Source organism: Vulpes lagopus, chromosome 18, assembly GCF_018345385.1.
Source record: "Vulpes lagopus strain Blue_001 chromosome 18, ASM1834538v1, whole genome shotgun sequence".
NCBI lineage: Eukaryota > Metazoa > Chordata > Mammalia > Carnivora > Canidae > Vulpes > Vulpes lagopus.
This window is the reverse complement of record NC_054841.1, coordinates 20,767,514-20,782,115: the sequence shown is the minus strand read 5'-3', so window position 1 is coordinate 20,782,115 and position 14,602 is coordinate 20,767,514. Positions and strand designations below refer to the sequence as shown.

The 14,602-nt window shown below is 38.7% G+C and overlaps 1 protein-coding gene across 10 annotated transcripts in view; it reads left to right on the top strand.

Moving 5' to 3' along the window:
- RALGAPB (Ral GTPase activating protein non-catalytic subunit beta) overlaps window positions 1-14,602 on the top strand; it is an 83,532-nt gene that overhangs the window by 55,614 nt on the left and 13,316 nt on the right. For all 10 annotated transcript variants that reach the window (XM_041732711.1, XM_041732707.1, XM_041732706.1 and 7 more), the window contains 5 exons: window positions 382-534; window positions 2,751-2,960; window positions 4,837-4,995; window positions 10,660-10,825; window positions 13,257-13,379. In XM_041732711.1, the coding sequence (XP_041588645.1) occupies window positions 382-534; window positions 2,751-2,960; window positions 4,837-4,995; window positions 10,660-10,825; window positions 13,257-13,379 (811 nt within the window). The remainder of the gene's footprint in view (window positions 1-381; window positions 535-2,750; window positions 2,961-4,836; window positions 4,996-10,659; window positions 10,826-13,256; window positions 13,380-14,602) is intronic.

The window sequence follows — 14,602 nt, the reverse complement described above, 5'->3', positions numbered from 1 at the left end:
CCAGTGGACCTAAACTTGTACTTTGTTATATAGGATAATTTGAGACCCCTTGGGGAAGAGGAACGTTTGAGTCTTAAGCTCTGAACTGCCTTATCCATTGGTTTGCCACTTAATATGAGAGATTCTGGCCTGGGGCAGTTGAGGTTTACAACCCATAAGTCAAAAAATCTACAAATTGATGAACGTTTTTATAATAGTAAAAGAGTACCCTGGAACACAGGCTATTTACCTTTGTGTTAGCAGTGGTATTTGTAGATTATTACTGAGTTCTAGTGTTATGTAATCCCAGGAAAACAGGCATCCAAGAGACCAGGGAAGTACATGTCATTACAGATGGCACCAAATGTAATACACATAATATTATTTGTTTTATTTTAACAGCTTTTTGTACCTGAACCTCGTCCAATTCCTAAAAATGATGTTGGATTTAAATATACTGTCAAACATCGACCATTTCCTGAAGAGGTGGATAAGATTCCTTTTGTGAAAGCAGATCTGAGCATTCCAGATTTGCATGAAATTGTCACTGAAGAAGTAAGATAAGTTATTGTCAGCTTTTGTTAAAGGGAATTACTATAAACATTCTTGAACAACTGCCATGGTTGAGACTGCTTTTTTTTTTTTTTTTTGATGTTACTGGAGGTGATTCATAAGATGGCATAGATCTCTGTCATCCAGGTTATCATGGAAGACGATTATAGTTTGTGGCTGATTGAAAGGACCTGGACTTCTCTCGTAGAGAGGTGTCTGGGCTGCCAGGGCTGGTCCGTGGTAGGTTTCTGTAGGATAGGGACATGATCAGACTCTCTTGGAGGATATTTGGAGAAGGGAGACCCATTCAGAGACTTTGCTGACCATCCAGACAGGGAAAAGGAAGGACCGCCTGACTGATACTGGAAGTTGAAACACATGGAATGTGCCATAGCGGTAGACCCAGGCAGTCTTCAGTTGGTAAAGGAAGCCAAAGAGCTGAAGAGCATAGATTCTAAACCTGAGTGACAAACTATCAGTGCTATTTACAGAAATATGGATTAGTTAGGAAGAGGACAGATTTGGGAAGATGGGAAAAATGTATTTGGTTTTAGATTAATATATAGTTAGATTAAGTAATTGGTATCTTAGGTCAAGAGAGAAGAGTTATAAGAAGTAGGGGACAGAAGGATGTCAGGATATGAGAGAACAGAAGGGCAGAAATGGAGGCTGCTTATACTAGCCAGGGAGATGAGGGAGAAGGAGCACTAAGGAGAGGCCCCTGGATTTTGGCATGAACGTGCAGGTGACCTTTGAGAGCAGTTCCAAAGGAGTGTTAAAGTCAGGGACAGGAGGGTAAGGGGCTGGGAGAGGCATGGTCAATGAGCGACAGTGAACATAGACTATACTGTTAGCACTTAAGGGTACAGAGTAGATAATAGCATGAGGAAATTGTATAGCTAAGGCAAGGCAAAGCTAGCTTTTACTTCTCTTTTTCCTTTCTCTCTTTTTTTAAACTCATGGATGTGAGGAATATGAACATGCTTAGAAGCTGAGAGGAAGGAAGCAGTGGAGAAGGGCCTGTGTCTGCTAACACTGTAAGATGGGTTAGGAAAAACCATGATTAATAGAATAAGGCCCTGGAGGCAGTAGGGTCAAGATTCTAAGTGATTGCATCTAGAAGAACCATATTTCTGGTAAGATAGAGGAGGAGAGAGCAGGTTGAGATTCAGAGACATTTAAAGGTGGAAAGGAGGGAAACTGAGGGATCTTATGTAAATTTTAATTTTAGCTCTTAGCAATGAAATAGGGAATAAAAGATGGCTCATAATATTGCCAGGCAGCCCAGCCCAAGTTAAGTAGCATCGCCTGTAGTGAAATTACTTAACTCACTGTGCTGACTTTCTTCGAAAATCCTTGAGGTCTGGAGGCATTAAGTTAAAAAATTTGAGTGGTATGGAGGTGGATGGGGTAAAAATATGGAAGAGTCAAAAAACATAGCCATTTATATGTTTAGAAGAGGTACTAAGATGTTAGACTTGGGGGATTAGGCTTGGTTGGGAAGTAGGTATAGATAAAGCCAGGTACTAAATGGCCTGGGAAAATAGGAGGAATTGAATGCTCACGGTGCTGGGAAAGCACAGCTTGAGGAGTGAAAGTGTGGGAGAGCTGTAGGACGGGTCTTATGCTTGGAGGAGAGAATCTCAGGATTGTAATTCTTAAAGTACAGCTTCTCTAAGGTACAGAGTGTGCTCATGGATGGCCAAAGTTGTGAAGTTTGAGGAGGTTATGGAAATAAAAGCCAAGCAATTGCAAGGATCATTGCTCGCACCACAGAGGATGGAGTTTAAATTAGAATTGTTCAGAAGGGAAGCAAGGGTTGCGGAGAGTCTCTGAGTCTAGTGGAGTAATCCATATGGACGAAGACTTTCAACATGAGGCCCCTGCAGGGTGAGGGTGGACAGTGATCTGGGAGTGGGAATGAAAGCAACAACTCTGTCTCCTTTCTTGCCTGTTTGAGGGGAAGCAGAGATAGAATGGTTTCATTTACAGCAAGGAGATGAAGGACATCATTGTTGAGGCGATAGCACAGGGGTTTTTGGTATTTGTTTTAACCTTGAACATGTTTGGTTGCGTTTTCTATTGAGTTGAAACTCAGTGTTGATCACTGAAAATTATCTGCATTTTTTCACTGCTTAATACTTTATTTTTAAATTATGATTAATCCTATTACTTTTTAAAGATAGTTCCAAAAAAATTAAATATTTGGTTTATTTCAGTTAGAAGAGAGACATGAAAAATTAAGGAATGGCATGGCCCAGCAGATTGCTTATGAAATACACCTTGAACAACAAAGTGAGGAAGAATTGCAGAAGAGAAGTTTTCCTGATCCAATTACGGATTGTAAGCCTCCACCTCCTGCCCAAGAATTCCAAACAGCACGCCTCTTCCTTTCACACTTTGGATTTTTGTCTTTAGAAGCATTGAAGGTAATTTTCCTAAATATCTTTGAGTAAATATATTCATAAATTAACATGAAGTTGATGATAGCTAAAACATTTTTTATGTAAATAGAAGAAATTAAAAAAATAAATCTTACCCTGCATGCAAGTAAATGAAATTCTGTGGTGCTGCAGTTTTACTTTGTAAGTCCAAGACAGTTTGTCCCACGAATCCTTCAGGATTGAGGAGACAATCCCCCTATGTGAGGGAGATTCTTTGGTAATACACCAAGTTCTGAAATTCCCTGTGTAGGACCCATATCACATGTATAAATGAAATCTATAGATAATTAGAAAAAGAATATTAAAAATCTTCCCCTAATGAACATTTATGACTGAAGGTACAGGCTATAATGATCTCTGCTCTTTCATACCACTTTTAAAAAGTAACAAGTATTTGTGAGCCGAGAACTTCTTATGTTGTGTAGGTTCTAAGATCAGACTGGCTGGGTTTATAGCCCTGCACTAATGCTTGCCAGCTGTGCAGTCTTGGGCAGTTGCCTGACGTCTCTGATTCTTAGCTCCACATCTGTGAGGAGACGATGAAAGTACCCACCTCACTATGGCTGTGTGAGACTGGGTGAGATGCTTCATGCTTTATTTAGCACACAGCTGGCCAGCCTGGAAGGTAAATACTGCCCCCCCCCCACTTTTTTTTAAATAGGCTCCATGCACAGTGTGGGACTTGAATTTCACAACCCTGAGATTAAGAGTCACACACTCTACTGACTGAACCAGCCAGGGCCCTGATATTGCCATTATTCTTCATTCCATTATCCTTAAAACAGTTTTATAAAGAAAAGAGATACTATTCCTATTTTCTAGATGTGGAAACAGGCTCAAAAGTGTGAAATAGCTTGCTTGAGGTGAATTTGGGATTTGTACTAAGGCCTCTTTATTTTGAAAAGCACAGTTGAAGAGTGCTAAGCAAAAAGTTATTCATTGCGCAAGTTGTCCCCTGCCCTCACTCCCTAGCAGCTGCTTGGTTAAAGGCCATTTAACTTTTTAGAAAAGAAGGGGCAAGGGCACCTGGGTGGCTCAGCGGTTGAGTGGCTGCCTTTGGCTCATGGCATGATCCTGGGTCCAGGATTGAGTCCCGTATCAGGCTTCCTGCGAGGAGCCTGCTTCTCCCTCTGTCTGTGTCTCTGCCTGTGTCTCTGTGTCTCATGAATAAATAAATAAAATCTTAAAAAAAAAAAAAGGAAAGAAGGGGCAACATTGGTAGTTTTAGGTTTCAGCACACTGATGGAAAATGTTCTGTGTTGTAGAAAAGTGACTTGGTGGTGGAGAGTATGAACATTACTCTGAGCTCACAGAAGTGGCAGGAAGGACAGAGAGAAAGAATTTCAAGCAGGCTCCAGTGCAGAGCCTGATGTGGGGCTCAATCTCACAACCCTGAGATCATGACCTGAGCAGAAATCAAGACTGGGCCACTTAACCAAAATTACAATCATAGTATGATCTCTATTGTCTTTAACAAAAAAGACAATTGATAGGAAGTACACAAGAATGTTAAATAGTTTCTTTAGGATAATGGTGGTGCTTATTCCTGCCACTGTATAAGTTTTTTACTTAATATTTATTAAACTATGAACAAGTGTTGGTCTTATATATATTTTTAAAGATTTTATTTATCTATGAGAAACATACGGGGAGTGGAGGGGGCTGTCAGAGTCACAGGCAAAGGGAGAAGCAGGCTCCATGCAGGGATCCTGACCTGGAACTCAATCCCTGGTGTCCAGGATCACGCCCTGGGCTGAAGGTGGCGCTAAACTGCTGAGCCACACAGGCTGCCCAAGTGTTGGTTTTATAATCAGAGTAGTGAAAAGAGATAATAATTTCTCCTTTCTTCCTTTGGTGGTAGGAACCTGCAAATAGTCGCCTACCTCCTCACCTTATTGCACTTGACTCCACGATACCTGGATTTTTTGATGACATTGGATATCTGGATCTCTTGCCATGTCGTCCCTTTGACACAGTTTTTATTTTCTATATGAAACCAGGTCAGAAAACAAACCAGGAGGTAAGATTTCTGAATTTGGGGGATAATTTTTTATGCTGTAAATGTAAAAAGTTTTACTTGCCTTGTGCTTATCCATAGTAGGAGATAGGTTATACTTGATGCTTAAAGACTCGTGAACCAGTTCAGAATGGAATTAATGAAAATTATCACGCTCAGAGTCCTAAGTCTTGATGCTCAAAAGAATGTGATTAGGGAGGAGCTACAATGTGTCTTTCTTCCCCTTAAGGAATTTAGATTGATAGGACAAAAGAAACTAAAATACAGAAGGTTAGCAACAAAAAGCTAAAACTACGCCCAGTTGTTTAAGAAGAGTGAAAAATAGCAGTAGATATTTGCTGAACATCTTCTGTGTGGCTCACTGTGCCTGGGTATAGAAGTAAGTAACAGTCTTTCCTCCTGAGGAGTTCATCTTCTAGGTAATTTCGAAAGCAAGTAAATTTCAGTTGAGGCCTGCTTAGCATATGTTTGGGAAAAGACCTCCTGAAATAAAGTAAAGGGTAAAAATGGAAGACTTAACTAAAATTTAAGTTAAAGAAAACTTTTAAGTTTTAGAGTAGGAGAATGATGAAGAAAAATAAAAGGGGATAATGGGAAACTGAGAGTAAATGACAAAAGATTTAAAGCATCTGTTGGAAATGAATAGTTGAAACACGGAATAGGCAGGCACCTACCAATTTTTGACTAGGAAAGGGCCGAAATTGTATTTATCAAATACAGTATTAGATGTGTAGGGCATTATGACTACATGATCTTAGAATTTTACTATAATCCGTATAACACTGTTAGCTTATCAAATTGAAGATACTTTAAGAAATTTATCAAAGTCTCAAAATGTTTATTTTTATTATAAGCACTATTTCAAATTATTAGTGAACTACTAGAAAACGAGAGTTCCAGAATTAGAGTGGTGAACAAGCTCTACAGGGTATCTAACCTCCCCAAACTACTGTCTAAGGGGGGGAAGACAGATGACTAAATAAACAAGAATTGTAAAGTATGTTAATTAGAAGCATGTTTTAGGAGCCATAACCAGGAAAACCTAACCTCGTTTGGAGTTTAGGAGGAAAAGACATTTTCCTGATATCTGCAGTTATGTTCACAGTAGGTAAAAAGGTAGAAGCAGGTTGTTACTAACAAAGTAGTAGCATGTGTAATGACCCTGGAGGTAAGAGAGAATTCCATCTTCACAAAATTCATTGTGGAGTGAGTATACTTGGAGCTTAGGAGGATATGGGCTTATGGTAGCTGGAGGTGAGACCAGTGGACTCCAGGTTTTTGAAAGAACCTCAGAATGGGGTAGATTGCAGCAATTGGGGATTTGTTTGGAAGAAGTCTAATGCATGGTTCATATGACAATAATAGGGCCATTTTTCTCCTTCCTGTAAAAGAAGACATAAACCATTGAAGTAGCTCTTAAACTAATTTAGTTACCTTAGCTCTTTAGGGACTGAGAGTGATTAGAACAATGCACATTCTCTGCAGCCTCCTGTAGAATGTCTGAGCCCCACCTTTCCTAGCCACAGGGTGGCTTTAGATTAATTTCTAGCTGCCAGTCAGTGGCTTAGTAGGTTGAATTTGACTCATCTATTGCATCTTGACTAACTTTTCATAAATTGTTTATTTAAAACTTTCACTCCTGAATAAAAATTTTATTGGAAAAAAACTGGAAGTGGCTGTCAAATCAGTTTTCTGGCACTTACATGACTGTGGAGCGCTGTGGGTGAACTACATATGTGTACTTCTAATGAGAAGTGTTTAAGACATAATGGCCTGGCAATTTTTGCCCAGTGGATTGACAAGTAATAGAAGGAACACTCCATATTTTGGGTTGATCACGCCTCTGTATGGTCTTGACATAGATCAGCATTGATGAACCACATCTGTGACTTGTGGACTCTGTCACTGTCTTTTGAGTGGGGGGAACTTTTAAAAGTACTGATTCCAGGATATAAAATCAATGCACAGAAATCAGTTATATTTCTATACACTAACAATGAGACAGAAGAAAGAGAAATTAAGGAGTAGATTCCATTTACAATTGCACCGAAAACCGTAAGATACCCAGGAATAAACTTAACCAAAGAGTCAAAGGATCTGTACTTAGGAAACTATAGAACACTCTTGAAGGAAATTGAGGAAGACACAAAGAATGGAAAAATGTTCCATGCTCATGGACTGGAAGAACAAATACTGTTAAAATGTCATGCTTCAAAAAAGAAAAAAAAAAAAAAGTCATGCTTCCCAGAGCAGTCTATACTTTCAAGTCTATACCATTGACTTTTTTCACAGAGCTAGAACAAATAATCTTAAAATTTGTATGGAACCAGAAAAGACCCCACATAGTCAAAGGAATGTTGAAAAATTAACCAAAGCTGGTGGCATCACAATTCCGGACTTCAAGCTTTATCACAAAGCTGTAATCATCAAGACAATATGGTACTGGCACAAAAACAGATATAGATGAGTGGAAAAGAATAGAGAACCCAGAAATGGACCCTCGACTCTGTGGTCAGCTAATCAACAAAGCAGGAAAGACTATCCAGTGGACAAAAGACAGTCTTTTCAACAAATGGTTTTGGGAAAATTGGGCAGCCACATGCAGAAGAATGAACCTGGACCATCTCCTTATACCATATGTAAAAATAGCTGGATAAAAGATCTACGTGTGAGACAGGAATCCATCAAAATCCTGGAGGAGAACACAGGCAGCTACCTCTCTGACCTTGGCTGCAGCAACTTCTTGCTAGACGTGTCTCCAAAGGCAAGGGAAACAAAGGCAAAAATGAACTATTAGGACTTCATTAAAATCAAAAGCTTTTGCGCAGCAAAGGAAACATTTGACAAAACCAAAAGACGGCTGACAGAATGGGAGAAGGTATTTGCAAGTATCTTATAAGATAAAGGGCTACCAAAATCTATAAAGAACTTACCAAACTCAACACCCAAAGAACAAATAATTCAATCAAGAAATGGATAGAAGACATGAACAAGACATTTCCCCAAAGAAGACATACAAATGGCCAACAGACACATGAAAAAATGCTCAACATCGCTCATCATCTGGGAACTACAGATCAAAATCACCATGAGATACCACCTCACACTAGTCAAAATGGCTAAAATTAACAAGTCAGGAAATGACAGATGTTAGCGAGGTTTCAGAGAAAGAGGAATCCTTCTACATTGTTGGTGGGAATGCAAGCTGGTGCAGCTGCTCTGGAAAACAGTATGGAGGTTCCTTCAAAAGTTGAAAATAGAGCTACCCTACCACCTAACAATTGCACTACTGGGTATTTACTCCAGAGATACAAATATAGTCATCTGAAGGGGCACCTGCATCCCCATATTAATAGCAAATTCCATGATAGCCAAACTATGGAAAGAACCCAGATGTCCATTGACAGATGAATGGATAAAGATGTGTGTGTATACACACGCACGCGCACACACACACATACACATACATATAGTGGAATACTACTTAGCCATAAAAAATGAACTCTTGCCTTTTGCTACAATATGGATGGAACTAGAGGGTATTATGCTAAGCAAAATAAGTCAGTCCGAGAAAGACAGTTATGATTTCACTCAAACATGGAATTTAAGGAACAAAACAGAGGATCATAGGAGATCATAAGAGATCAAAATATAACAGGATGAAACCAGAGGACAAACCATAAGACTCTTAACCATAGGAAACAAACAGGGTGGCTGGAGGGAAGGGGGTAGGGAGATGGGGTAACTGGGTATTGGACGTTAAGGAGGATATGTGATGTAATGAGCACTGAGTGTTATATAAGACTGATGAATCACTGAACTCTACCTCTGAACTAATAATATATATTAACTAATTGAATTTAAAATTTAAAAATACTGCAGTCAATATAAATGTACAATCTCCCTAAAAGCCAATAAATTGACACCAGGTAAAAATAAAAAATAAAAATAGTGATTCTAGGATCCTACCTCTGCTGATGTTGTGTAGAAGTCCACAATGGTCTAAGAGAATCTCATGTTCACAAAATTGTACAGGTGGCAGAATTATGTTGATCTGGTCCTACAGAATCCATGTCAGCTCACTCCTCTCTGAATTAAAGAATGCCTCAAAACAGGATTATAGGGGAAAAGAGCAAAAAATAAAACAAGACGAAATTAGAGAGGGAGACAAACCATGAGAGACTCTTAATCATAGGAAACAAACTGAGGGTTGCTGGAGGGGAAGGAGGTGGGAAGCTGGGGTAACTGGCTGATGAGCATTAAGGAAGGCATGTGATGTAATAAGCACTGAGTATTATATAAGACTGATAAATCACGGACCTCTCCCTCCGAAACCAATAAATACATTATATGTTCATTAATTAAATTTAAACAAATTTTAAAAATGTAAAAAAAAAATTAAAATACCTCATCTCTATATGCTGATTTTGAGTGCTATCAACAGTGATACCAATTGCAGTGTTGATAGGTGATCCTTGTACTCTTTGCCTTTGTGTTGTATGATTTGTTTATTTGTTTTATAGACCTAACTTCATACTGCATACTTTTAATATTCTATTTTAGATATTAAATTATAGGTTGAATGATCTTAGATTAAGAACTATAGATCAAATACATCACTTAATTGTCATTTATGCTTATAAGGTAATAATGCTAATACAAAATTAAAATTAAATGTTTTATAATTACTAAGTAAAAAGTTTGATGAAATGTCCAAGAAAAAAATATTCCCTGGGTGATTTTGATACATGCATTTTGATTTTGATAATTTGTAGAGGATTTCCCACTTTCCTGCCTTTAGCATAGAGTTTTCAACAGCAGCACTATTGCTCTTTAAGGCTAGCTAGATAATTCTTCGTAATGGAAGCTGTCCTATAAAAAGGACATTTAGCAGCATCTTTGGCCTCTACTCACCAGATACCAGTAGCATCCCATAAGTTGTGATGACAAAAATGAATTCAGACATTTCAGGTGCCTCCTGGAGGGGGAAATCACCCCTGTAAGAACAACAGTTTTAGGGAGTTTTCTTTTTGAGGCCATTTGTAAAAAGCCCAGGTATTAAATCTGGTATCTAGTGAGGAGCAGAGAACCTTCTGATCACTTTCTTTTATGCTAAAATGGCTGCATTCTCTTCTTTGGACTAAGAGGAGGATGTTTTCTCACTTGTTTGTTAATTATACCTAATCTTTATTGAACTTATTAAAAATAGATTTGTACCTTTTATAGCCTTTGTCATGGTGTGTAATAAAATAATCACATACCTGTGTAATGTGTCTCACTAAGCAGACAGTAAAGTCTGTGAAGATAGGGACATAGCAGTTTTAATTTACTTTTAGTAAACACATCTGGTTCAGTAATTGTTTTGCTAGAGAGGGAGCTAGAATTATCTCACTTAATCTTCACAACCATTGTTACTATCTCTGCTTTAGAGATGAAGACACTGAAAGAGTGAGGTTAAGAAACTTTCCCAAGACCCAGCCATTTGAACCCAAATCTGTCTAACTTCTATAGAAGCATCATTTTTAACTATAGAAATGTATTCCCAAGTTTATCTGAGCTTAGGCTTGATTTGTCAGGTACTTCAAAGCTAACTGATTTTTATGGAGATTTATTTTGATATGCTCTTTTGTTTCCTTCATTATAGCTGATGATTGGTATGTATTTCAGATTTTAAAGAATGTGGAATCTTCCAGAAATGTTCAGCCACATTTCCTAGAATTTTTGCTCTCCCTTGGCTGGTCAGTAGATGTGGGCAGACACCCAGGTTGGACTGGGCATGTTTCTACCAGTTGGTCTATTAACAGTTGTGATGATGGTGAAGGACCTGAACAAGGTAAAACTCATAATGGTCATTGTTTTTTCTTGTTTTATTATTCTTAATTTCTGTCTCTTTAAGTTTGTAGTCTTATTTTACAAATAAACCAGAGGTATATTAAAGAAGAATATTTTTCCCCTAATTCTAGTCCTGACAAGAAGTCACTTAACACTAGTTTGCATATTCTTTCAGATGTCTTCTGTATATGGGGGCGGGGGGGGGGGGGAGGAATTAAAGAAAGATAGACAGTTAATATAAAATTCATGGCTCAAATGTCACAAGGCTAATATTAATAAGTTCCTAAACTAGCAGCAGTTTGCTAGCAAGTGCATTTTGTCCTTTGTCCAATACAGTTTTCTATTAAAAGGTGTGTTATATAGACTTTGTGGTTATCATTAAAGGTTACATTTTTGGGATATTACATAAAAACCTTTGTAGTAAACAGCTATCTCTGAGAGATTCATGCCCATATCTACAAATCTTCCTGAGGAAGATAATCAGGACAATAAATACAAGAGCAAGTATAAATTTAAACGTAAGACCTTTACCCTCTCCTCCTCCCCCCGCTAATGCTCTTTCTTCTGAGGGCTCCTGAAGAGCACTGGAGAGTTAATATTATCTCTGAAGGGGGTGATACCTGTGTCCACGCTTTGAATTACTAGAGTTGCTCTGTGAGCAAGATTGTACCCTCTCAAGGTTTCCAATTGAATACCATTGTGACTTGTGACCTGTCATTTTTTTCTAATTTCAGTCAAGGCTAAATCGAAGTATTTAGGGATATACTCCAATTTTAATTTACATATATCCTTTAATATATGCTTGAGTATATCTAATTCCCATAAGTAAATTTATAAAGGATATGCACATGTTTCAATTTGATAAATGTATCATTGAATGCTTATGGTTGTAGTAACAGAAGACTTGACCCAAACTGGCTTATATTTTAAAAGTCATTTATTGTCTCATGTAGTAAATGAAAATTCTAGAGGTTAGTGTACATTTTTGTTGTCATTTGATCAATGCCCTGTTCTCTTTCTCTGCAGTTTTCCTTTAGCTCTGCTGTCCATATGTTGGCTTTTTCCTTAGCCTGGCTTCTCTCATAGTACCAAAAGGCAGTTCCAGGCTTTATATTCACATGCCAACCCTCCCCTGAAGAGGAGAGATTAGCTGGGTCTCAGAACCTCCCTACTTCCAGTCCTGAGATATGCAGTGATTTGGCCACTCTAAACGTGTGGCCGTAGCAAGAGAGATGGAATGATTCAACCCTGGTAGAGAGATAAAGACAAGGTAGAGCCAGTGTGAAGGGTCAGTTCCACTCACAGTTCACATCTGCTACAGAGCAGAGGAGGGTGGAGTGGGTGTTGGGGCAGTAACCAAAGTGTCTATTACAGTAGACACAAAGTGCCTTCCCAGAGTCTAAACCAGGAGTTGGCAAACTATGCTGTTTTTGCAAATAAAGTTTGCCACATCCTCACCAACATTAGGTATCTTCCAATCTGCTAGGTGAGAAGTTTTCTGAATTAATTGATGAATTAAGATTTTTAATTTACTTATTCATGAGAGACAGAGAGAGAGGCAGAGATAGGCAGAGAGAGAAGCAGGCTCCATGCAGGGAGCCCAGTGTGGGACCTGATCCCAGGACCCCATGATCACGCCCTGAGCCAAAGGCAGACACTCAACTGCTGAGCCACTCAGGCATCCCAAATTTTCTGTTTTTAATTATAACTGAGTTTCAGCATTTTTTCATTTTTTTTTTAAATTTCTCTCCTGGGAACTACTTGTTCCATTTCCTCTTCCCAATTTTTTGTCAGGTTGTTGGTCTTTTATGCATTCCTGGTAGGACATTGTGTTCATTTTAATTGAGAAGTGTACTAGTTCTCAGGAATGTTACTTTTGTTAATTCATTCTTTTTTTTTTGTTTGTTTGTTTGTTAATTCATTCTTGCTGGCTTAGAGCAGATACTACTATTCAATATACTGCCTGTACATTTTATGTTCTGTCACTGGCCACTGGGGAAGAAGCGGAGCTGAGGAGCAGTAGAGAGAGACCAAGGACAGAAATAACCTTGAAAGCAAGAGTGCAAAACACACAGACCCCTGCCCTCTTTTTAGAGGTCTGTGGTGGTCATCTTCCTTTAGATTATTACCTCTTCCCGAAAAACTGCCTCATAATCTGCCTCATACAGATGAGTTCAAGTCTCTGCTTTTCAGAAGTAGCCTAATTTAGAGTAGTTTCAGAAACTGTAAAATTAAAATTTAATCATTTAAAGTTAGTGTAAAGACATTTAATGAACATTTATATTTTATTCTTCTTACATACTCATTGGTTCTTGCTGGAAACATACCTTCTGTTAATTATTACTTTATTAACCAATTAAAATTTCATGAAGCAGGATGAAACGGATTTTTCCCACCTTTTGGAGCAGTAATGTAGTGTTTCTCATTCCTAGATGAAGTGATTTCCTCTGAAGACATTGGGGCTAGCATTTTCAATGGACAGAAGAAGGTGCTGTATTATGCTGATGCTCTTACGGAAATAGCTTTTGTAGTTCCTTCTCCTGTGGAGTCTTTAAGTAAGCATTTTTTATATGGTGCTGTTTTAAAATCTGTTTTTATATTCACTGGTTTGTGCAGTATTTTTGCATTGGGAGAGATTTCTGAAGTCATCTAAGACACTGTTTAACTTCTAAGCCATGATAGCATTTAGATGATGCAAAGGTATAGGATATTAGCTCCTCTTAACTTTCTTAAGGACTTTTAAAGACAGATGGACCAAACCTCTTATAATAATATTTTTTTTAAGATTTTATTTATTCATGAGAGACACACAGAGAGAAGCAGAGACATAGGCAGAAGGAGAAGCAGGCTCCTGATTGGGAGCCTGATGTGGGGCTTGATCCCCAGACCATACCCTGAGCAGAAGGCAGATGCCCAACCGTTGAGCCACCCAGACGTCCCTATAATAATCTTTAAGTAGAGAAGGAGAGATCCACTTCAACCCATTTTTTGTCTTTCTTTAATTAATCAATGCATAGAAGGGTTGTTTTGTAGTGTATTCATTTCTTTCTCCATTTATGAATTAGCTCCCATCTACTTGCCTGCTTCCATGTGAGAGCCTTATCTAGAACTCTAGAGAATCCTACAATTGGAAGGCTCTCTGATAGCATCTGGCTGATCTGACACCAAGCAGGAGAAACTTCACAGCCTAGAAAAGGTGGTGAATTAAGCCAGTTCTTCAAAAGGATCAGGAGTAATTATTACTTCTCAGACTGAACCCATAGTCTTATCTTGCCTCAAACCTTTGCTTCTTGCAAATTAAGCCCATTTCTTTGTGCCTGACCAGGCAGTACGTGAAAAACTTCACCTTCATTGAGACAGTCTGTAGAATGGGCTGCTATATATCACACTGTCATGGTCTCATCTTCAGGCTAATTACTTTTTTCGTGCCCTTGCTCTGGCAGCCTTCTGAACTTTTTGTACTTGGGCCCTTGATTTCCCACACTAGGTCCCCCACCCCTGTCTTATATTCTTGGGCCAGTTGTGTCCCTGGTAGGAGGGGCCTTCGATGGTCTAGGTCAGTATCCTTAGCTGCTCTTTGCCTTCACATCAAGGCTGTGATTTATTACCTTGATTCCAGAAGCGAGGCCCTATTTGTCCTCTCTGGGTTGAGTCCCTCCTTTGTGGTGTCTCTAGGCCAGCCTATTTGCACCAACAAAGCTAGAACCTTGTCCTTCTACTTTAGTTGCTACAGTTGGATCTTTATCTCTTGTCATGAAATGTCCCGTGTGCCAGCTGT